This window comes from Balaenoptera ricei, chromosome 2, assembly GCF_028023285.1.
Source record: "Balaenoptera ricei isolate mBalRic1 chromosome 2, mBalRic1.hap2, whole genome shotgun sequence".
NCBI classification, from domain to species: Eukaryota; Metazoa; Chordata; class Mammalia; order Artiodactyla; family Balaenopteridae; genus Balaenoptera; species Balaenoptera ricei.
The window spans coordinates 72,985,864-73,010,455 of NC_082640.1; the positions used below are offsets into that span (position 1 = coordinate 72,985,864).

The 24,592-nt window shown below is 43.4% G+C and overlaps 2 protein-coding genes across 7 annotated transcripts in view; one reads left to right on the forward strand and one right to left on the reverse strand.

Moving 5' to 3' along the window:
- Nucleotides 1-22,845, reverse strand: part of USP3 (ubiquitin specific peptidase 3) — a 222,372-nt gene extending 199,527 nt beyond the window's left edge. The window contains exons 1-2 of one of the 3 annotated variants that reach the window (XM_059913080.1): nucleotides 22,499-22,842; nucleotides 19,695-19,920 (exon numbers count right to left, since the gene is read on the reverse strand). Coding sequence is in view for 1 of the 3 variants with exons in the window: in XM_059913076.1 (XP_059769059.1) it covers nucleotides 22,499-22,592 (94 nt within the window). In the remaining 2 variants the exon portion in view is untranslated. Of the gene's footprint in view, nucleotides 1-19,694; nucleotides 20,295-22,498 lie in introns of all 3 variants that reach the window. The other 2 variants (XM_059913078.1, XM_059913076.1) reach the window with 2 other exon arrangements.
- CA12 (carbonic anhydrase 12) overlaps nucleotides 22,464-24,592 on the forward strand; it is a 60,507-nt gene continuing 58,378 nt past the window's right edge. The window contains exon 1 of one of the 4 annotated variants that reach the window (XM_059913085.1): nucleotides 22,464-22,860. In XM_059913085.1, the coding sequence (XP_059769068.1) occupies nucleotides 22,776-22,860 (85 nt within the window). In that variant the 5' untranslated portion in view covers nucleotides 22,464-22,775. The remainder of the gene's footprint in view (nucleotides 22,861-24,592) is intronic. The other 3 variants (XM_059913082.1, XM_059913084.1, XM_059913081.1) reach the window with 3 other exon arrangements.

Here is a 24,592-nt window from a genome sequence, read left to right on the forward strand (position 1 = left end):
CATCAATCCTACCTTTCAGAGCTAAACTAAAGAAAATGATACCAAAAAAGAAAAAAAGCTACATGCATAATAAAGATTCCCCTTACACCATAACTGTTAACTGTGAAGAAACTGGAGAAATAGCGCAACTATCCCACACCAGGGGACTGTAAAGGAAATTACATTCACCACCAGATGGAAAGTATGATGAAAACTATTAGCAAAAGGAAATGCTTATCACATAATGCTTATGAGAGCACAAAACTGTACTGTGAAGATACTATAAAAATCACATAAAGGTATGAATAAGGATGTGTAAAGGAACACAGAGAAAGGAAAATCACTACTCATTAGGGTATTATTTTTATTGGAATGTTGTTGATGTAATAAAAATCTCCTATAGAAAATGCTGGGACTTCTCTGGTGGCACAGTGGTTAAGAATCCACCTGCCAATGCAGGGGACACGGGTTCGAGCCCTGGTCCCGGAAGATCCCACATGCCGCAGAGCAACTAAGCCCGTGCACCACAACTACTGAGCCTGCGCTCTAGAGCCCGCAAGCCACAACTACTGAGCCCACGTGCCACAACTACTGAAGCCCACACACCTAGAGCCCGTGCTCCACAACAAGAGAAGCCACCACAATGAGAAGCCCGTGCACCACAAGGAAGAGTAGCCCCCGCTCTCCACAACTAGAGAAAGCCCGTGCGCAGCAACGAAGACTTAATGCAGCCAAAAATAAATTAAAAAAAATAAATTTATGGGAAAAAAAGAGTGTGATGTTTGAAAAAAAAAAGAGAAAGAAAATGCTACCCTTCCTTCAAAATCCCTGATTCACCTTGTCCCTACCTGGTTTGTGATCCTTATTACGTTATACCCTGAATGTAATTATTACAGTGTACTAGTTTTAGCCCCCTTTGGACCATAAACTCTTAAGGGGCAAGGACTATGATTTACTTTTTTGTCTCACCTGAGCACTTGTATCTGCCTGGCACGTACTAAACGTTCAATAAATACTAAGTGAATTCAACCACTGCTAAAGATTATATTTGTTTAAAAATAAAATGCAGCAGATCATTCCTCCACTCTCTTGTCTCCTGGCAAAAAACACTCAGATGAATAGATATCTACATTATTTTTATTAAAGGCTTCCTGGGAAGGAAAATGCACATTTGAAAAGTTAGCATTTTATATTTGGAGTGAAACATAGATGCAGCAATAGAGGCAACACTTGGAAATCTACTGAGGCTCTTAAGGCAACAAGATGTTTAAAAATTGAAGCCATACTGAGGTTTGTCACTTGAGGCCAGGTGGATCCTGGCCAGAAGGAGAACGATTCACCACTCCCGCTGGGAGCCCCAAAGTTGCTGTGCTTAAATCAGGTCCAGTCTCATATGAGCTTAAATGTTAGGACTGGCCAGGAGACAGGAAATGGGACAAACTAGCCGGAGCTTATCCCTCCCAAAGAGAATAACAGGAATTTACTGAGGAGCTATTTTTATAAGTACCCAGGCTTTACTGAGTGCCAGGCACGCTGTGTGCAATACCTTAGGCTCCCATTTTACAGATAAAAACTTGAAGTTCAGAGACACTATATGACTCACCCAAGGTCAAGTAGCTAGTGAGGGCAAGACCCAAGGCAGCCACAGGCTCTTAACCTTCCCTACCCAGCATGCCTTGCAACTCACTCTGAACAGCCCCATTTTTGTGTGTGTGTGTTTAATCTTTTTTAACATCTTTATTGGAGTATAATTGCTTTACAATGGTGTGTTAGTTTCTGCTTTATAACAAAGTGAATCAGCTATACATATACATATATCCCCATATCTCTTCCCTCTTGCGTCTCCCTCCCACCCTCCCTATCCCACCCCTCTAGGTGGTCACAAAGCACTGAGCTGATCTCCCCATATGATGCAGCTGCTTCCCACTAGCTATCTATTTTACATTTGGTAGTGTATATATGTCCATGCCACCCTCTCACTTTGTCCCAGCTTACCCTTCCCCCTCCCCGCATCCTCAAGTCCATTCTCTACATCTGCGTCTTTATTCCCGTCCTGCCCCTAGGTTCTTCAGAACCATTTTTTTTTAGATTCCATATATATGTGTTAGCATACGGTATTTGTTTTTCTCTTTCTGACTTACTTCACTCTGTATGACAGACTCTAGGTCCATCCACCTCACTACAAATAACTCAATTTCGTTTCTTTTTATGGCTGAGTAATATTCCATTGTATGTATGTGCCACATCTTCTTTAGCCATTCATCTGTCGACGGACACTTAGGTTGCTTCCATGTCCTGGCTATTGTAAATAGAGCTGCAATGAACATTGTGGTACATGACTCCTTTTGAATTATGGTTTTCTCAGAGTATATGCCCAGTAGTGGGATTGCTGGATCATATGGTAATTCTATTTTTAGTTTTTTAAGGAACCTCCATACTGTTCTCCATAGTGGCTGTATCAATTTACATTCCCACCAACAGTGCAAGAGGGTTCCCTTTTCTCCACACCCTCTCCAGCATTTATTGTTTGTGGATTTTTTGATGATGGCCATTCTGACTGGTGTGAGGTGATACCTCATTGTAGTTTGATTTGCATTTCTCTAATGATTAGTGATGTTGAGCATTCTTTCATGTGTTTATTGGCTATCTGTATATCTTCTTTGGAGAAATGTCTATTTAGGTCTTCTGCCCATTTTTGGATTGGGTTGTTTGCTTTTTTTGATATTGAGCTGCATGAGTTGCTTGTAAATTTTGGAGATTAATCCTTTGTCAGTTGCTTCATTTGCAAATATTTTCTCCCATTCTGAGGGTTGTCTTTTCATCTTTTTTATGGTTTCCTTTGTGAACAGCCCCATTTTGGCTGTTTGTCTAGGTCAGTGAAGTCTCAGGGTTTTCCTTTTTCTTTTCCTTTTTTTCTCATTTTTAGAAGGCCAGTTAACATTTTTCCAGGATTGTGGTGAGGAGGGAGTGGGTAGATTCTTGCACAGTGGGTAGATATCTTACAGATATCTCCCTTTCTTGCAGCCTGCAAATCAGACTATTTTTACCTCGCTTACGTTTCTTCTCGTTTTCAGCCTGACTCACTGAGCCCTTGATTTTACCCCATGCTCTTTGAATCGCGGTGGTCATCAGTCATTTTCTCCTTAAGAAAATCACATACTACCTGTTATCAGTGACTTTCCTGATGCCTGAGTGTATAAATCGTTTCTGGGACATGTTTCTTTAGCCGACTGCGGTCTCACATATTGAGGACAGGGTTTGGGGATTAAAACAGCAGTTGTTCCAGGACAGTTTCTTCCAAAATTATATGAATATCCTTTTTTCTTGGAAGTAAAGCTTTTTCACAAATTGCACTTCTTAGCATTTACTATCCTCCTACTCTCACTGTGTTCCCTTTCCTCTTTTTCTTCCATGCATTTTGTTTGTGGTGCAAAACTGCCATTTTTTTTCAGTCTCTCTTAATGCGAGTAACAGTAACATCTGATGTAATATCCAGCTACACTCGGGCAGAGGCAGAACCCCTGCCACCTGCTTTCCTGTGAGAACTGCCTCCTGTTTTGCTCACTTGTATTCTTCTTAGCTTTATTTTGTGCCCTTCAAATTGTCTTCCTAAAACACAAAATTCCACATCAACTAAAAATTAATTGAGAAACAGATGGTACTTAGTAAGTCCCAAACTACAGAATCTGACCCATTCTCATCGTCTGGGGCTTATACAGTTAAACATTAAGTGGTAACAGATGTTCCCTGCTGGAGACTCAATTTCCAGGACTGTGTTTTATCATTCCCTCTCAAAGAGTCAGTTTTTCCCCTTTTATTCTTGCATTTAAAAAAGAGCATTATCTAGGTTTAAAAAGAGTGAAAATGTCTGCATTTGGAAGAATAGTTTAGTGATAGATGCTTTTTCTTTCAACCAGTTAAGGGAAATTGTGGAAATTTAGGCTATGTTTTCTAGGTTTGCTGTATATTATGTATATTTCAATATTAAATGAATATTTTAATATATGTGTGTGGTGGATGAAATCTGGCCACAGATTCTTTGCAGTTCCTCCCACCAAGAAGCGGAATCTATTTTCCTACCCTCTGAATCTAGGCTGGACTTATGACTTGTTTTGACCAGTAACAGGTGGCTGAACTGGCATCCTGTGAGTTCAGGGGCAAGGAACTTAAGAGGACTTGCAGCTTCTGCCTTTGTCACTTGGAATGCTGTCCTGAGACTGTCATATAAAGAAGCCAGTCAACCCTGCTGCAGGGTGAGAAGGAGAACCCAACACCAACTTTGTCTTCTCAACATAGAGCACCAGAGAGCCTTTCATTAGAAACTGACTCCTGCATGCCCCACGGAGCTAAAGTGTAAACTTTTGTTCTTTTAGGGGAATCATGATTCCGCCCGAGGTCAGGCTGGCACCATAGAAGTCCACAGTGGGAAAGAACCACAAACCAACTCCCCTGGGTGGCATGGTCCAGGCGGCGCTTTATTTAGATGAATGCACACAGAGATGCTACAGTTCGGTCTGGGCATATGATTAAATGGTTTGGATGCCATGTGGTCTTACGGGAAGTCAAGAACGCTGTGAATCCCAGCTCGCACCAATGTGCCCTGCCTCAATTTCCCTTTTTCTCAAATTGGCAGCACAGCTGTCACTTATCTTGTAGGTATGATGGTTCTATCCTCGTCCGCAAATCCCTTTTTAAAGAACCCCGAGTCTCTACTGTAAATGCTACATAAATCCAAGTTTTGAAGTACCTTTGGGCTGCAACCAATTTTGAAGTCAGGCAAGATCTCAGGCTCCACCCTCTTTTCTTCCTTGAAGATCCAGTGGTACGAAGGAGGTCGTGCGACCATGATTAGCCCGGGAGAGCCGAGGAAAAGGAAGAGAAAGGGTAACTTTCATTTTGTTCATCAAGACCTTATTGAAGACAGGTGGGTGAGTGGACCCTGGAAAGGAGGCTCAAAGGCTGTTAGCGTTTTCCATCCCTTTGGAGGTGGGCACCAAAGGGACAGGCTCTCAGTGATGGGTGGGAAGGAAAAGGATGGCTCTCTTTCTAATATAAATCTCTATCAACGGTCAGGAGGGGACACTTGTCAGGGCATTCTGATTCTTGGCAAATTATCACTGGACATCAATCTAAATTTAACGCAGGGCTATGCCCCCTGCATTATCTCTTTAAAGAGACACATCACCACCCAAACCCTGCAGGCTCATTCAGAAACTACCCTCTCTGAGATCTCATTTTCCTGGACTATTTTGGTTTGATCCTCTTGGTGTCGTGACATTTTCAGATATTATTTTTAATTTCAAGAGTTATTTAGAATTCAATTTAATAAGTTCTGAACACACACTTAAAAATCTGGTAAAAAATCAAATACTATCAAAGGGCATTCAACAAAAAGTAAATGTCCATTCCATCCCAGCCAAACACCAATCTGTAACTAGATTCCTGTGTATTTCAAAGCCATTTTATACTTAAAATGTGTATTTTTTCAGGCATTAAAAAATTGTACTTTTTACTTTTAAAGCTATTTGAACTCAAGACAAGGCAGAAAGGTAGACACCTGTGGACTAAAAAAGAAGCAAAAAAGGTCTGAGGTATAATTGTTTTAAATACTGTGTTGATGTGTTGAGTTTAAAAATATTTTGATGTGTCCCAACGCATGGAAAACAAGATGCTGTGAATCACTCACTACCCCAAATAAACTGTCCAATATGATTATATATTTTTGTGTTTACTTGGCAAGGTCACCTCGACAAGTTTATATAATATACAGAAAACAGAAAGTCACCAAATAAAGTGGAGTTAGCAGGAAGGTAGGGACAGGAGCAGAATGCAGACTGTTCTTCTACTTAGAGAAGAGGTGCTGAGAAGGAGAAGAGACGAGAGACTGGAAAGGTAGGTCAGCCAAGCCCTGGGCCAGTGCTTTCCTATAGGATTTTCTGCAATGCTGGACATAATCACGTTCTGCAATGTCCAATAGGGCAGCCGCTGGTGCTACTGAGCACTTGAAATGTGACTAGCGTGACTGAGAGATTGGATTTTTCATTTCATTTAGTTCATTTGAATTTAAATAGCCACATGGGTTAGTGGTCACCAGAGTAGACAGTGCAACATCCTTGGGAGGCATCAATGAACGCAGAGAAAAGAGAATGAAAAAGAGGTAGAGAATAAAGGAGGGGAAAGTAAAAGCAGATGAGAAAAGAGGGAAGGGAAAGAGAGAGGAGCAAGAAGAAAGAAGCCATTGGGTCTTGCTAGAGGAGAAGGAGAAGGGAAGAGAATAAAAGGGCAAGTAGAAGAAGCAGGGGAAGATGGAAAAAAGAGTAAGATGTCGTGGAAAGGTAAACAGCTCGGAACAACTGTCTTAAGTGACAATAAGTAACACTGTACTACTGGAAGGACCCCCTGCTACCACCACTTCTGGCATTTATTCTGAGGTCTCTGCAACAGCACCACTGGAATGGCCTCTGGAGAGTTAAATTCTGGAGCAACATCCTACCCGCACTGACCTTGGGAGGCCTGGGGGCCTCAACTACCAGATCTGTGAAGGGAGCAGGGGTCCAAGGGCTCCTTCACCCTAACTTGTAAAATAAAATCCTTTACTCCAAGGAAAACCCCCAGTTTTGATACACCACTAGGTTAACCAAAATGAGTTTTTATTTTATTTTATTTTTTTATTTTATTATTTATTTATTTTATTTTTTTGCCCTGCAAAATCTGGTGAAAGTTTCTTCTTTGAATCTATATCTGATCTACACAATTTATTTGGCTATTTTCTCACTCTGTCACACCAAAAGCAAAATGGTCTGTGCTCTGGGAGCCCACTAAAGAGGGATACTCATTCTAATTTGTTATATATATATTTTTTCTTTCCAGCTAAAACCTGCTAAATGCCACAAACATGATGTGTATGCACACATGCATGCTCAGTTGCTTGCTTGCTCATTCATTCATTAAACATTTACTATGTGCCAAGTAGGGGGTCTCATGTACAGCTGCATAAGTTGTATACTGCACAACTCCAGTGGGGCGCTGCTCACATAGATGTCAATGTGATTGCCTGAAGAGTTCAGCCCAGAGGCTCTGCAAGATTTTGGTCTGGGTTCGGGGACAAAAGGATGGTCCATGCTGTTCCCTTCCTCTCTATTTTCTCTCTTAGGAAAGAATGTTAGTCTAAAATCTTCTTTGTAACTAGAAATATCTGTGCCCCATATACATTTTGAGAGTTAAACATACCACATATAGCTTTATCTTCCAGTCTCATAAAAAGTAAACTTTCATTCCTTTTCAGAAAAGTTATACCCCTCACAGAGCATATTTTACGACTAAAGCAATGTACTGGGAAAATCAAGGCATGGCCTTTGCCCTTGAGAAATTCAAGAAGAGGCTTGATCACACCTAAGATACAAAATAATATCCTTAAGATCTGTATATCTCAACCTGACCTTTGACTAGAAGAGGGGTAGCAGCAATTGAACATGAATCTAGGGACTAGGACCTCGAGATCTAGCCTGATTAGGCGTTCTTGGGAAATAGGCCTCTTAGGTTTTGCTGTGTCACAAACCACCTGGAACCTAAGTGGCTTAAAATAGCAAACACTTATTATTTCTCATGATTCCATAAGCCATTTGGACAGTTAATCTGATCTACGTTGGTGTGGTGGATCTCTGAGGTCTGTAGGTGGCTTATCTGGAGTTGGCTGGCCTCACTCACATATCAGGAGATTGATAGGCTGGTTGGTCAAGGGGGAGTCATCTGGGATGACCCAACTCTGCTCTATATGATCTCTCATCCTCCAGCAGGCTAACCCAGGCTTCACATAGTGGTCTCACCACGGTGGTCTCAGGGTACCAAAGGGCAGTAAGAGAGGGCAAACTCCAATATGCAAGCACTTAAATTTTTCTGCTTGTGTCATATTTGCTCTTGTTTCATTTGCCAAAGCAAGTTACATGGCCAAGCCTGAGTCAGTGGGAAAGGTGTGACTCAAGAGGGTGGATCCAGGGAGGTATGAACAAATTGAGGGCCAGTGCTGCAAAAATCTACTGAAGAAAATTAATTTAATTTCTCTTTATCTCAGTTTTCACCAAAATGATAATAATACCTCCTTTACCCATTGTCCAGGGATGCAAAAGGAATAAACACACAAAAGAAACTGCTATATATCATTCAAAGAAAAGGAACAATATAAACATATTAATTTTACTTCAGTTTCTTCATTTACCTTTCTCATGTCTCCTCCATAACATGACTAATCTATCCCACTTATTGGAAATTCCTATTGAAAGTAAAGGTACTATTTTCAAAATAAATTTCCATTTGTGTCATAACCTTCACCTGTAAATAGGTACATTTCAAGGGCTGTGTGTAAGGATACGTACCTAACAGTGTAAGTAGGAGTATTATTCAGGAACAGAGACCCAGGAATGTCTGTCCTCATGCTAACTTCCACAATTGCCCCTAGATGTTAGGGGCAATTTGCAGGTACATTTTGTTCTAAATAGTCACTCAGTGCTACACAGGTTGAACACCTGTTAGTATAACACTCAAATGATTTATTAGGTAAAAAAGAGAATGACTAAGAGTTTACAGTGTCTGTTCTCATTCCTATTTGCATGTTGCTGAGTATTACTGAAGGTAACAACACCTCTGCAAATTCACATTGAATCCTACTGGTGCCAAGATTGGGCAAGAGCATTACTTCACCCTTACAAATGACTTCTTTTTCCTATGATTTGTGACCTCTATAATTTAATTTGATGAATAAAAATTTATTGAGCATCTACTACATGTGAAGAACTGCTGCAGAGATAGAGATGAATAAAACACAGTCCTTGCCCTCCTGGAGGTCACTATCTAATGGGACAGTTAGATAACTAACAACAAACTATAAGGCAAGTCTGACACAGAAGTGCTATGGTGGGGTGCTAGGGAAGAAATGATGCACCCCCATGAGATGAACTTGAGAAGACTTCATAAGAATGATGAGTTATTCTGAGCCTTGATCAATGAGTAGGATTTCTCAACGTGGAGAAAGGATAAGAGAACTCTATGTATGGTAAACAGATTAGGTTTAAAGTACACCTGTTCAGACTTCCCTGGTGGCGCAGTGGTTAAGAATCCGCCTACCAATGCAGGGGACACAGATTCGAGCCCTGGTCCGGGAAGATCCCACATGCCGCGGAGCAACTAAGCCCCGTGCATCACAACTACTGAGCCTGTGCTCTAGAGCCCGCGAGCCACAACTACTGAGCCCACGTGCCGTAACTACTGAAGCCCACACGCCTAGAGCCTGTGCTCTGCAAGAGAAGCCACCGCAATGAGAAGCCCGCGCACTGCAAAGAAGAGTAGCCCCCGCTCGCCGGAACTAGAGAAAGTCCGCGCGCAGCAACAAAGACCCAACGCAGTCAAAAAATAATAATAATAATAATAATAAAGTACACCTGTTCAGGAAAAGGAGATCACCCAGAGTGGTTTGAATGTGGTGTAAGTTGTGTAAGTGGAAAAGGAGGTAAGGCCAGCTTGTCAACACCTTTGAATGCTCTTATTAAAGAGCTTACAATGAGGGTCTTCAACGGCTTCTGATTAAAGCATTCTCATGATCATAGTTATTTTAGAAGTATCACTCTGGCTTCTGGATCCTGAGAAAATGGCAACCCATTTTAGGCTACTGGCTAGTTCCTTCAACCCAACTATGGGAGTGCCTCAGAAATGGGGCAGTTGTTGGATCTGAGTATCTAATGCAATAACTGTGAGAAGCCTCTAGAAGGACAGCAAATAGTTGGGTTCCAATATGTGTGTCTGTGACAGCAGTTTACAGAGGAAGAGGAAAGATGCCACAGGTGGGGAAGCTTTTACCTTGGGATCTTTTTCTCCCTCATATTTTCATGGGCAGATTGTTGTCTATCCCAACTCCACTACAAGACAAAACAGAATGATTAGTCCTGTGCACCAACAGAAGATAGAGCTTGTGGCTACCTTAGGGCAGGCTTAACCCATGGGGATAGGGAGGAGATAATAGTGCAGACAGCCCCATGTTCCCTCTAAGAACAGGAGCTGCTACAACTCAACAGAGTACTGGAGGTCTTGGCCAATGTGATAAGACATGAAGAAGAAGCGATATGTGTAAGGATTTGAAAGGAAGTGACAAAACTGTCATTATTTATAGCTTATCTGATTACCTATGTGGAAAACCTTACAGAATTAATAGAAAAACTTTTAGAACTACTACTTATTGTCTGCAAGGATGTCAGGAACAAGATCTCCTTACAAAAATCAGTAGCATTCTTCTACATCAGCAATACTCAACCAGAAAATATAATAGAAAATAAGACACCTTTCACAAGAGCAACGAACCTATAAAGTACCTAAAAATTAACTTACTATATCTGGAGAAAAACATACTTCAAAAAGACACATGTGCCCCTATGTTCATTGCAGCACTCTGTACAATAGCCAAGACACGGAAGCAACCTGAATGCCCATCAACAGATGAATGGATAAAGAAGATGTGGTACATATATACAATGGAATATTACTCAGCCATAAAAAAGAATGAAATAATGCCATTTGCAGCAACATGGATGGATCTAGAGATTATCATACTAAGTGAAGTAAATCAGAGAAAGACAAATATTGTATGATATCATTTACATGTGCAATCTAAAAAATGATACAAATGAACTTATTTATAAAACAGAAACAGGGCTTCCCTGGTGGCACAGTGGTTGAGCATCTGCCTGCCAATGCAGGGGACGTGGGTTCGAGCCCTGGTCTGGGAAGATCCCACGTGCCGCAGAGCAACTAGGCCCGTGAGCCACAATTACTGAGCCTGCGCGTCTGGAGCCTGTGCTCCGCAACAAGAGAGGCCGCGACAGTGAGAGGCCCGCGCACCGCGATGAAGAGTGGCCCCCACTTGCCGCAACTAGAGAAAGCCCTGGCACGGAAACGAAGACCCAACACAGCCAAAAATAAATAAATAAATAAATAAAAATTAAAAAAAAAAAACAGAAACAGACACACAGACTTAGAAAACAAACTTCTGGTTACCAAAGGGGAAAGGTGTGGGGGAAGGGATACATTAGAAGGTTGGGATTAGCAAATACACACTACTATATGTAAAATAAACAACAAGGACCTACTGTATAGCACAGGGAACTCTACTCAATACTCTGTAATAACCTATATGGGAAAAGAATCTGAAAAAGAATATGTATAACTAAATCACTTTGCTGTATACCTGAAACGAACACAACATTGTAAATCAACTATACTCCAATATAAAATAAAAACTAAAAAAAACTACAAAGTACCTAAAAATTAACTTAAAAGGCTCAAAATAAATTTTTAGAGAGAAATATAAAACTATTAAAGGATATAATATAAGACTTGAATAAGCAAAGAGGTATGCCATGGTGGTGGGCAAGACCCCTTAACATGTAAAGATATCAATTTTCCCAAAGTTAATCTAAAAATTCAAGGCAATTTCAATACACTTCCAACAAATATTTTGAGGGAATGAAAAAGCATATTCCAAAATTTATGTGGAAGAATAAAACCAAAGTCCGCAATTAGTTGAGTCTATTTTGAGAAAAGAGCAAAGAGAAAGGACTTGCCCCACTCTGCTCCAATGCCATATAACAAAACGCTACGGTCCTGGTGCAAAAACATGCAAATAGACCAAGGACCAGAAAGTGCTCAGAAATGTATATGCGTGTGTTTATGCATTTGGGTGTGAGTGTACCTGATGTATGGAAAAGAACACACCACAAATCAGTGGGGTCAGGATACGTAGCTTAGTAGATAGTGCAGGGAAAAGTGGTTCACTAGATGGAGAAGAATTAAGCTGAATCCCTAACACCATAAACAAAGGTGAATTTCAGAGGCATTAAAGATATGAATGTGAAAGGCAACCCTACAAAACAAATAAATAGAAATATTTATAGGAGAATATATTTATGATCTTTAAAGTGGGGAAGGATTTTTTTAAAAAAAATAAGACCTAAAAAGTGCAACCATAGGCCAAAGAAAAAATTGAGGGATTCGACTATTTTAAAATTAATGATAGGATATATGTGAAACCTAGAAAAATGGTACAGATGAACCGGTTTGCAGGGCAGAAAGTGAGACACAGATGTAGAGAACAAACGTATGGACACCAAGGGGGGAAAGCAGCGGTGGGTGGGGTTGGTGGTGTGATGAATTGGGAGATTGGGATTGACATGTATACACTAATGTGTATAAAATGGATGACTAATAAGAGCCTGCTGTATAAAAAAATAAATAAAATAAAATTCAAGAGAAAAAAAAACAAACTTATAGCTTTTTCTCCTTTCATAGATTTATTATCTATAGCTAGCTAACATAATTTATTTTTGTATTTAGTATGTTCAGATATCATCATATACCATAGTATCTTTATTAAATTCTTCCTAATATTTTCTAAATTTTCATGTGAAATAATATTGATATGTGGGATAGTATATAGATTACAGTATCTTTGCATATGTATACACATTATTATTTGTAAAAATAAAAGCATGTGTACATGTAAAAAAAAAATTAATGATAATGATAAGGATGGGTATCATTATCAAAATCAACTGGTGGGTGAAAAACTGGGAAAAAAAATTGACACTTCTAAAACCAGCAAGGGATTCTTACCTAGAACATATAAGAAAGTTCTACAATCAATCAGAAAAAGACAGAGAAGCCGGTAGAAAAATGGGCAAAGGCTATGAATATGTGACTCACACGAGAAAATCCACTAGCTTTGCTCAACCCCACTAGTTATTAGAGAAATGCTCAACCCCACTGGTTATTAGATAAATGCTCAACCCCACTAGCTAACAGATAAATGAAAATTAAAACAATAGAAAGAGGACTTCCCTGGTGGCGCAGTGGTTAAGAATCCGCATGCCAATGCAGGGAACATGCGTTCGAGCCCTGCTCTGATAAGATCCCACATGCCGCGGAGCAACTAAGCCCATGCGCCACAACTACGGAGCCCACGCGCCACAACTACTGAAGCCCACACACCTAGAGCCTGTGCTCCACAACAAGAGAAGCCACCGCAATGAGAAGCCCGCACACCACAAGGAAGAGTAGCCCCCGCTGGCCACAACTAGAGAAAGCCTGCACAGCAAAAAAGACCCAACGCAGCCAAAAATAAATAAATAAATATTTAAAATAATAATAATAATTGGTGTTTTCAGAACAACAAAAAATGTGAGTGCTTATTGCGTATTGGATACTATGCTTAAGATGTTTATACCCATTAGCTCATTCACAACTCTATAAAAGAGACTACTATTAGCTCCATTTTATTGATTAGGAAACTGAAGCTTAGAGAAGTTAAGTTCTTGCCCAAGGTCACAAAGCTTCTACAAACCCACATCTTCTGATTCCGTAGCCCTACTATGTATTAGATACCATGCCACAGGCTTCATTTTCATATAATTCTCACAAGTTTTCTCCATGAGATAGGCTTATTATCTTCTTACAAATGTGGAAAGTGAGGCTCAGAGCACTTAGATGACAGGTCCAACTGCTCTTAGCTAGTAAGTGGTAGAGTGTGATGTAGACCCAAAGTCTGTGCTCTTTTCACAATACACACCTGCACATCTCTCTGGGCTACTGCTCAAATGATTCTTCAGGCTACCAATTCAAATTATACCTATAGATCAAAAGAATCTCAAGAGATGTCTTAACCTATTGCAGTGTATGGACCTTGTTTGGAGCCCACTTCAAACAAATGGATAGTAAAACCACCAAGAAGGCAATAAGAAAAATGTGATATTGAGAAACTATTATTGATTTTTGTGAGTGATGGTAACATCATGATTACCTTTTAAAGAAGGGGTTCCTGGGGGGTGGGGTGGGAACTATGTATGCACACACCACATGTATAAGTCTCAAGAGGATTAGGCTAAGTAAAAGCCACCACACATAAAAGATACACATTGTATGACCCCATAGATAAAATCCTAAAAAAATTTAAATAATCTATAGTGACAGAAAACAGCTCACTGGTTCTTGGGGTGTTTGGGGTGGGTCGGTACTACAGCCTGAGGGATTAGAAAGGGGCACAAGAAATCTTTGGGGCTATTAGAAATGTTCTTTATCTTGATTGTGATGATGGTTTCATGGATATACACATATGTCAAAACTCCAAATTAAGACACTTTTTTTTTTAACATCTTTATTGGAGTATAATTGCTTTACAATGGTGTGTTAGTTTCTGCTTTATAACAAAATGAATCAGTTATATATATACATATGTTCCCATATCTCTTCCCTCTTGCATCTCCCTCCCTCCCACCCTCCCTATCCCACCCCTCTAGGTGGTCACAAACCACTGAGCTGATCTCCCTGTGCTATGCGGCTGCTTCCCACTAGCTATCTATTTTATGTTTGATAGTGTATATATGTCCATGCCACTCTCTCACTTTGTCCCAGCTTACCCTTCCCCCTCCCCATATCCTCAAGTCCATTCTCTAGCAGGTCTGTGTCTTTATTCCCGTAAGACACTTTAAATATGTACTGTTTACTGTATGTCAAGTGTATCTCAATAAAGCTGCTGAAAATTTTAAAAATTATTTTAAAAAAGGAAGTCCTTTTTAAAAGCGAAGTATGTACAGGTAAAATAATACCATGGTTCTCAAAGTATGGTCCCTGGATCTGCAGCATCAGTATCACCTGGAAACTTGTTAGAAATACAAATTCTCAACCCCACCCTAGAACTGCTGAATCAGAAACTCTGGGCATGGGGCTCAGCAACCTGTTTTAACAACAGAGTCCCCAGGGGACTCTGATGCTCGCTCAAGTTTGACAACCAGTGAAGTAATGTGATGTCTTGAATTTGTTTCAAAATAACCCAGGAAAGGGGTGATGGGTTGGTGGGGGTAGACATGAAACAAAGTGGGTCATGAGTTGATCATTGTTGGAGCTGGGTGATAGCTACATGGGGACTCATTATAACTACACTCTCTACCTTTTTTTTTTTTTTAACTCTTTTTTAAAAAAAATTTTATTTATTTATTTGGTTGCACTGGGTCTTTAGTTGCGGCTCGAGGGCTCCTTAGTTGTGGCTAGAAGGCTCCTTAGTTGTAGCATGCATGTAGGATCTAGTTCCCTGACCAGGGATTGAACCCCGGCCCCCTGCATGGGGAGTGTGGAGTCTTAACCATTGCACCACCAGGGAAGTCCCTCTCTACTTTTATATATATTTGTAAGTTTCCCCTAATAAAAAGTTTTCAAAAATCCAAGGTGTTTTCCACAGTGTCTCTTCACTGCTCTCCCCTTGCTCCTCTTGGTCCCTTCTTTTCCAGCTCTCGTCCATCTGGAACATTCCCTCCTCCTGGCCTCCTTGTTCTCCTCATGAGCCTCAAGGTGTTGTTGATGTTAAAAAAAATTTTAAGACTATGCAGGAATGTGGAAAAACGCTTACGACCCACTGTTAGTTTCCAAAAAAGTAGTATACAAAATACAGTATATTTACTTGGTAGTAACTTGGTAAATATTTTTTGTTGACACGGACAAGAACAAAAATGGAACGTACAAGAATGAAGTTATTGTCAGGTTGGATGGAGTAGTGGGCAATTCTTTTCCTTACGAATTCCCCCTAAATAGCTTTGTATATAAAAATCACTTGGCTGAGATGTTTCCCTGTTCTAGTTCAATGTTTAAAGTTCCGTTTCCAGGAACTTTAAAGGGAAGTGGGGAGGGGCAAGATAGGGGTAGGGAATTAAGAGGCACAAATGTAGTAATGTATGAAATAAATAAGCTACAAGGATATATTGTACAGCACAGGGAATACAGCCAGTATTTTATAACAAATTTAAATGGAGTACTGAATTACTCTGTTATACACCTGAAACTAATATAATATTGTAACTCAATATTTCAATTAAAAAAAAATGTTCCATATCCAGTCTGGGCTGGCATGCTTTGTGCAGCATCAGACTCTGTATTGAGTCTTCACAAGACCACCCTGTTGCTCAGACCCCGGTGGAAGCCCATGGCGCCTTCTTTCACTTCCCTGCATCTCCCCTTTTGTCTGGACAACGGCTACGAGTTAGAACTCTTCCTTCTATAACTTTTCTCTGCCCTCGTCCCCACTTCTTACCACTTCTCTTCTGCTGACAGCTAGTTACATGAGACCTATTATGACGGGATTTCTTATTCACGATCTCTGAATTGATTTCTTTCCTATGAAGTGGGCCTGTGTCAACTTGTTTGTTATCTCAGAGGTAGAATAAGCCCAGGGATCCTTCTTACAACAGACACGTCTGTTGCCTGCACTAAAAACAAACAGCCAACTCAACAGTTCCAGGCAAAGTACACTTTATAATTTTGGAGTTTAGTGTCCTTCTTAAACATCTCAAAATAATTTTACAAATTCTCACTGGAATTAAGTGCCACTTAATTTTATCATCAAGTCTCTATGATAAAAACGGAGTGACTGAGGTGTTGGAGGGATTTCCCCTTCCCACGCCCCCCAGAGGAAACCAAAGTTGAAGAGCCCAGGTTTCTGAGTTTTCATTTTCTGATTCTTTGAACACCCTTTAAGGACTCTCTCTGTATCCTGTCATCATTTCTAACCCCCACAAAACCCTGTCGAGACGAGAAAACAGATATGTAATATCAAAGAGAAGTTTTGCATACCTGTGTTAAAAAACTAGGATGCAGACAGAAGTAACCTAGTTATAATTTATTCCACTGCAAAGTGAGCCCCAAACTCTTATTTCAAGGATAAGAGACCAGGGGAGACCAATGCAAACTGAAATGCAAGCACCTGGGGGTTGTTTGCCAGTTTTTTTTGAAAGGAACTGAAAGGAGGGATAAGCTCATACATTCCTGCAATTGCACGGAACTAGAGCATCCAAGCAAGAGGAAATTGCCAGCTTATTCCAATAGTACGTGGCATCTCTGAGCTCAAGAATACCTCCCAGCCCCAAGAGTCTAGTGATTGGGCATTTCCTGTGGTAAAGTGGTTCTGAGTCTACTGATTTAGAAAGCATCACTGCTTCAGTAGGGAGATTGGCTTGTTATGACAAAAACTACATTCTTTGAGAGGCCAATGTGTAGAATTGCGGGGGACAGTGTTACTTGGAAATCACTCATTCTTTTCTTAGGGTTCACGGAATTTGGTGTGATTGCTCAAACCAGGGAGGCTGGCGGGGTTGCCCAAACTAGGAACTATGGGGTGAAATAGTCCCCCTTCAGGCAATCAAGACCTTTCTACAGCAGAGAACTACATTTACATAGTGCTTATTATGAGCCACTGCGCTAAGTTCTTCACATGCCTAGCTCATTATATTTAATCCTCCCCTCTCCTCTTTGCAGTATACTTACTCTATGGCTTTCATCTCTTTAAAAAGTAGGAAACTGAGACTCAGAGAGGTTAAGTGACTTGCTCAAGGTCACACAGGAAGTGAGTGGTGGAGCTGAGTTTCGAAGTCCAGTTTCATATGATGCCAAAGCTCTTTCCCCTCTACCATTTGGCCTCCCTAACCATTGGTGGAAGTTGTCAGAATCGATATGAAGACTATTTGCTTTAGGTTGGCACCTCTGAGATTGCTGGAATGTGGTCTGTGACTGCACTATGATTTAAAACACAGGGTTGAGAGAGGACAGTGCTTCAGACTGAGAACAAGGAGAACAGGATCTGGACCAAACCTCTGAGGTTAGAGGAGAGTGGGTCCAAGTAGCAGGTGTGAAAGGCTAGATGGATGTGAGAAACCTTAAGCTATTATAGTCTAATGATATCTCCTAAGCAGTCTTGGTATCAGCTAACCATGGTTTTCAGAATAATTTACCTGGAAAGAGATAACACATATTGCACCAAGGTTTATTTTCACTTAAAATGCTAACTTTCCCTGTGCATAGGATTTTGATTTACTGTCATTTTTAATCAATCATGAAGAGTGTTTTATAAAAGTCCCGGTGACAAGCCATCATTCCCTACTCGACGGAAGCAGTTGGAGTCCGTGGACAAATAATTAGACCAGAGTCACAAGTTACCATGGAAACTGGTAGCAGGGGCTGGGTAAGAACTTACGGTCCCTGGTTGGAATCCAGATTTCATTTTCTTAAGTTAGTAAACCAAGACTGAGATCAAGACAACTTTCTTTTGTTTCAAGCCCACTCTCAGGAACATCTTATGTATGTCAAGTGCTTTTGTTTGCCAAAGTACTTTCCCATATATGGTCTCATCCTATACTCACAACCCCGGGTGGGGTTAGACATTCTTATTTCAACGTACAGATCAGAAAACTGAGGCATACACCGGGCCAGAGACTTGCTAAGGGCCCAGAGCTGGTTCCTGGCAGAGCCACAAGTCTGGCCTTCTTTCCTGTGGGTCACATTGCCCTCCACCTGATCCTGCCTGAAATTGAGCACGGTAGCTAGGGTTCACACAGAGGTTATGACTCTAAGCCACAGCTGCAGAAGTGAAGAAGCAGAAGTGAAGAAGCAGATGTGAAGAAAGAGACAAAAGTGACTGTATTTTTTCAAAGACCTAGACATTCACACCGGGATCAAGGGGTCCATGCATGTCTTGGCCTAGGGGTTCCCTCAGTCACGGCCCAGGCAAAGGAAACCCCTTGGCCTTTTCCTTCCTTCTTCCTTCCCTCTCCCTCACCTTCCCTCCATACGCCACCCTCCACCCCACACCAGTCAAAGCAGAGCTCATTAATATAACAAAGAACTCCATGGTTGGGCTCATGTTCTCCTTTGCTGGAGAACATATCAAATCAAAGCTCTGTGGTGTCAGGTTCTTCGTATCCCATTTGGGCAGATGCTCTGGGCAGGGAGCGGAGTGCAGGGGCCCTCAGCGCCCCTCCCCATGGCGCTCTGGGAGAAGGACACAGCCATGTCCCATGTGGAGCATTATGTGATTGCCAGAAGTGGTACACTGTGCCCCGGATCAACAAAAACAATCACAGCATCTAGAAAACTGGAGAATCCACATCTCAGAGGGCTCCGGAAACACAACGACCCTGTTTGCAGCATTTGTTAGGGCGGCCATGGAAAGAGCTTGCCTGGGCCTTGGAGACAGAGAATTATCTAGTTGACAATTCAGTCTCTGCTACTCAAGCCTCGTGAACCTGTGCAAGGAAGGGATTTCTCTTTTCCCAGCCTCAGGTGCCTCATCCGTAAAGTGGCAAATGTAACACTCATCCCCACAGGTCGTTGTAAGAATAAAGTGCCAAGTTCAGTGTCTGGCAAATAGTAGGCACTCAATACATGTTAGTTCTCTTCCCACCAGCCCTTTCTTTTGCCCCATCAAAAGCTGCATTCCCAACTGAGTGATACTATCCGAAGAGTTAATTCTTACCTTAAGAAATAAAAATCTCTATACTCTAACCCTTATGCCTGAAAGGCCAACGATTAGCTTGTGTAAAGGGCAAATACTGCCAGACGGTACCAGCTTTGAGAAAGAAGAGCCTGGTATTAGCTGTGCATTTCAAAGGTTTTAGGAAGTCATAAAATATAATCCTTACACTGATGATGTCTTCCCTCACAGCCCCAGGACAGCGTCGGCCCCTTCTGGTTATACATCAACCTTCCATCAAGCTTATAACAATCATAATTACATGGTTATTTATGAGATTATTTGTTTTATGTTTACACACTCTCCAAGAGCAAGGACTATGCCTAGCACAGTTCCTGGCACATAGAGGGTGAATGAATGAATGAATGAATGAAAAGTTTCCACCCACCTTATCTCGTTCCAGCCATATATCAATTCTCTCAATGCCCCAGTGGCCGGGATGACAATCTGCACTTTAGAGACGACCAGGATACTGAAGTTCAGGGAGGGTGCATCACTGTCAAGGCCATCCAGTAAGTGGTGGGGCAGGCCCTTCAGTCTAGACTTCCTGACACCGAATCCGGTGTTCCTTTCCTCCACACTCCTCTGCCCTTTGACTCAGCAGCCTCGCCCTCCTGTTGATCCAGATGGCAACATTTTAGAGAAGCTCTGCTCCCTGGGGCCTTCCATCTGGGCATGTCATTTGTTGGCCTGGTGCCATCTTTTGAGCGCTGAAGGTCCACTTTCTACCTTAATCCACTGAGTAATGAGCTATTTATTAGCTGACAGCAGCCTCATCTGCTGATGGCAAGGCAAATCCAAACATGTTCAGTTACACAGGCCTCAGGAAGCCTCTGGCAGGGAGGGATCCCAGAGTTGGGGTCTTAAGCTGGTTAGGTATGTGCTGCTTGCTGGGGAGTGGGATGGGGAGGCTTGATATTCAGCTTCAATGTTTTAGAAGTTTGGTCATTCCGTTCATTTCTGTGTGAGTTTTCCCCCCTCTGACACCCTAGGATTAAAAAAAAAAAAAAAAAAATCACACCTGTAGGTCATTTATACTTCAAACAGGCAAACTCACAGAAAAAAGGGATCAGATTTCTGGTTATCAGAGGTGGGGGCAGTGAGGGAACTGGATGCAGGCAGTCAAAAGGTACAAACTTCTGGGCTTTCCTGGTGGCGCAGTGGTTGAGAGTCTGCCTGCCAATGCAGGGGACACGGGTTCCAGCCCTGGTCTGGGAAGATCTCACATGCCGCGGAGCAACTAGGCCCGTGAGCCACAACTACTGAGCCTGCGCGTCTAGAGCCTGTGCTCCGCAACAAGAGAGGCGGTGACAGTGAGAGGCCCACGCACCGCGATGAAGAGTGGCCCCCACTTGCCGCAACTAGAGAAAGCCCTCGCACAGAAACGAAGACCCAACACAGCCAAAAATTAATTAATCAATTAAAAAAAAAAAGGTACAAACTTCCACTTATAAGACAAATAAATACTAGGGATGTAATGTACAACGTGATAAATACGATTAACACCACTGGACGTTATATAGGAAAATGTGGGGTGAGTGATTTCACCTCCATGGTGTGCATTTCTGAACCTGCAGTGGCTCCTCCCCAACCTCTGTGTTACTCCAGTACATTTCATCTTTTAAAGACCTTGATGACAAATCAGAGACGTGAATGTTTCAAGAACCGCAGTGAAATGCTCACTCACCACCCGGAGGTGTGGCTCTTGATCAAGAGTTACAGGCAGAAAAGGTCATCCTTAAGTCTACCATCCTCTGAAAGTGCTTGTAACAAGATTGTCTTTGTAACTACTTCCCTAAAAAGACTTCAAAGCCCTTTATTAACCCAAACGATAGCTGAGAGGATAGGGACAGAACAGTAGCACCCCTTGAAATGCGGGTGGCATGTGCTTCCTGGAGGCTTTCAGCAGACAAGCTGCTCTATCCCTCCAAAAATACCATGGACAAGCAGCTTCTCTGGTCACTGAGGCCAGCCTGAGAGTCCACTTAGGCTGAGGGTCAGCAGAGACCAGAGAGGTGCGGGCTGGTCAGGCCGCTGTGGCCAAGGAAGAAGGCAGGATGGTCCAGGTAACAAAACCAAAGGTCATATACCAGGGCTGGGGGTGGGCACCCTTCAGCAGACCATGTGATCTGAGCAATACCTGTAGGCAGCAGGGAGCCAAGAGAATAGGCAGGGTCACAGAGCAGGAAGGAGACAGAGCCCAGCATGGGGAGCAGGGCAGACACGTTCGGAGGACCCAGGGAAGCCAGAAGCACAAATGACAAGGGTAGTGGTGGGAACGGCAAGCGGCAGTAACAGCAGCAGGAAGATTTAGTGAGCACTGGGGACAGCAAGTTAGTAAGACCTTTGACTTAACAACTGAACATGGACTAAACACGAAGAGGATCAGAACCGCCAAGTATATGACTAGATGTATGCACATATTTAAAAGAATACGGATACGTGAGGACAGTGGGCAGAAACGAGCAACAGGTGATGATAATCTGCACTGAAAACAGAACTCAGACACCGATCTAAGCCACGATGCAAAACACCTGGTACAGAGCCTTACACTGAGTAGGTCCTCAATAAATAACGTTAAGTCCCCTTCTTTCACCACTACCCCAGAGAAAGGACGTCCCCCTCCCAGCTTCCTAAAGAACTATTGATATTAGGAACTAGTATGAGCCTTGCCTACTTACCTGTTATGAGAGGAAAGTCTGATTGCTTAGTAAAGCTGTTTATTTTATTTATTTAGTCTATTTATCTGTATATCTATTTCTATGTCACAGTGTATCCCCACTGTGCTATGTACCTGTTAATTTCTTGGCGTCTAAATTTCAAAGGTAAGACTTTATCAGGACCCACTGTACCGTCCACAGAAGTTCGTAATTTGAACGCAGCCCTCGCCAAACCCCACCTGTGTCGTCCAGTCCCCGAAGTGTGCCCAGTCCAGGGGCCCAGAAGGAGGCTCCTGCCCAGATGGCATTGTGCTAAGGGGGCTTCTCAGTAAGGGCAATGACAGACCAAGGCCGTGGCCACTGAAGCGGGTCCCTAGATGCACCCCCTCCCGACGGGGCCAAGGCAGGCGGATCTCTCCCACGCCTGCCCGCGGCTCCCACGGAGAAGTGGGTTCCCAGGTCAGCCCCGGCTCCGGGGAGCGCCCGAGCCGCCGTCCCGCGGAGAGCTGCTGAAGTCAGGGTTACAACTCACCTTGGAACTGGGGCGCCAGACCTCCCGTAGGCAGGGCGTTCTCCCGCCACCCTCCACCCGGTGACATCATGTGTTTAGGACTGAGTCTCTCCATAAAAGCAGCCCGCGGGGAGCCAGGAGCCCAAAGAACAGACGTGCTCGCCCTGGCGCCCCGGCTTCGCGCACGAAGTCCCGGTGCGCGCCCCCCCGCCGGCCCCAGCGCCGGAGCCACAGAGAGAGAAGGAGCCCAGCTGCCGGCAGCCCGCGCCCGCCTCCTGCCCGGAGGAGCCGCCCGAAGATGCCCCTCCGCAGCGTGCACGCGGCTGCCGTCCTCCTGCTCGTGGTCTTAAAGGAACAGCCTTCTAACCCAACCCCACTCAACGGTAAAGTTTCTTCTTTCCTAACAATCCCGAGCGCTCAGCCACACCTGGGCAGAAGGATTTCCACGGGGCTCGTTAATGATAAAGATCATTTGGGGGGAGCGGGGAAGGACCTGCATGGTCTCAAAATCGCACATTTTTACAAAGGATGCTTCGTTTTCCTGTGGAATGCAGGATCTGCTCCGGTTGCCAGGGCGCACGTCGTCTTCGCATTCAAATATGTTTGTGTGTTCTCGGAGCATTCCCAGCTCTGGAGAGGTGGCTTGGGAATTTGCTAACCGGGGAGGAGAAACAGAGCCGGGATTTCAAATAATGCGCCCCGATGCACGTGCACGTGGTGGAGTGACCGGGGCGCGCTGAGCAGCCTCTTTACCAGGGAGGGTTTGCACAGTGGTGGGTGCTTTTCTTTGGAGGAGAGGCTCTTTACCTCTGTTTCACCTCCAAATCAAAGGAATGATGCATCCCATCCTTAATCGTTATTTTTCTCCAGAAGGGCTCTACTTCTGGTACGCGTGTGTGTGTACGTGCCCTGAGACGAGCATACACAGCTTATTTCTGAGTGTAATGAGGGCTTTGAACCCTGAAGGGCTGGAGGCTGGTGGTGCCCAGCCAGTAGCAGGAGGAGGTGGAGGGGCCTTATCTGTAGGCTCAGGTCTGGGCAGTGAGTTGCAGAGAGCAGCCAAGGTCAGGGCTTTTGCCTGCCTGTCCACAGCTGGGTGAGCGCTTTTCTGGGGCAGTAGATGGTGACTTATGGAAACTTCCCGAGTAACGCATCGTGGCTCCTGCCCTTGACAGTTTGTCCCAAGTTGTACGGACATGTGTAGGTGCGACCATTCCTGGACCCAGGCTTGGTTGAAACACTTATAGAAGGGCCCAAAGTGACTGGAATGGCTGACAATCCGTCCTCCCGGGCTGGGTGGTGGCAGTGGGAAATTGGTCCTGCTCAGCAGCATGAAAGCTCGAGCCCCCTCCCCTCAGAGGTCACGGCGCCCATGGGGCAGGGCAAGGGGAGGCAGGCGGAGCCTGGCTGTCAGCAGCTTTGCCATTCTTCTTGATTCAGTTCGAGACCACTAGCTGGCATGAAATGCTTGGTAGTGTCTTCCTCATCTGGTGGGGCAGAAGGTGGGTGGAAGAAAGTAGTTACATAAAAGTGGAAATTAATTTATAAAAGTGCATACTTTGACACAGATTCCCCTCTGAAGAAAGCTGCCCTGAGACCCAAAGTTTGACTTGAAAGAGCTCCAAGCTGCTTCAGGACGAGAGAGAAGCCCTTTACTGGCCCTCGTTCCTGAAAGCCTGTTACTCCCCTCACTCTGGGGGCAGCTCTCCCTCCCGCCTCTGCCTCTCTGACCTTCCGTACCCTCCTCTCCCCCTTGCTCTTCTCCCTTCCCCCTTCTCCCAGTTGGGCTGGGGAAAGTTTTCAGTAAAACATCTACTTTCACCCCACGCTGAGGAGCCAGCCTGCTTACCCCTTGATTCTAAGAACACAGCTTTTATTCTGTTCTGCCTCAGGCAGGTTTCTTGGCTTTTTAATTGCCTCCAGGGACAAGGTCAAAGCAAAACTCACTGAGGTGTAAAGTGTCAGTATTAAACCCAAGGTTTCGGGGTGGAGGGGGGGTTAAGCTGGGCAATAGGGTGAGAGTGTGGTCCGCCCTCCGCCTGGGGCACTTAAACTCCCAGCTGTTGGCACTGGGGAACATCAGGGTTAGGGAGGGAAGGGGCATAATAAGGTGAA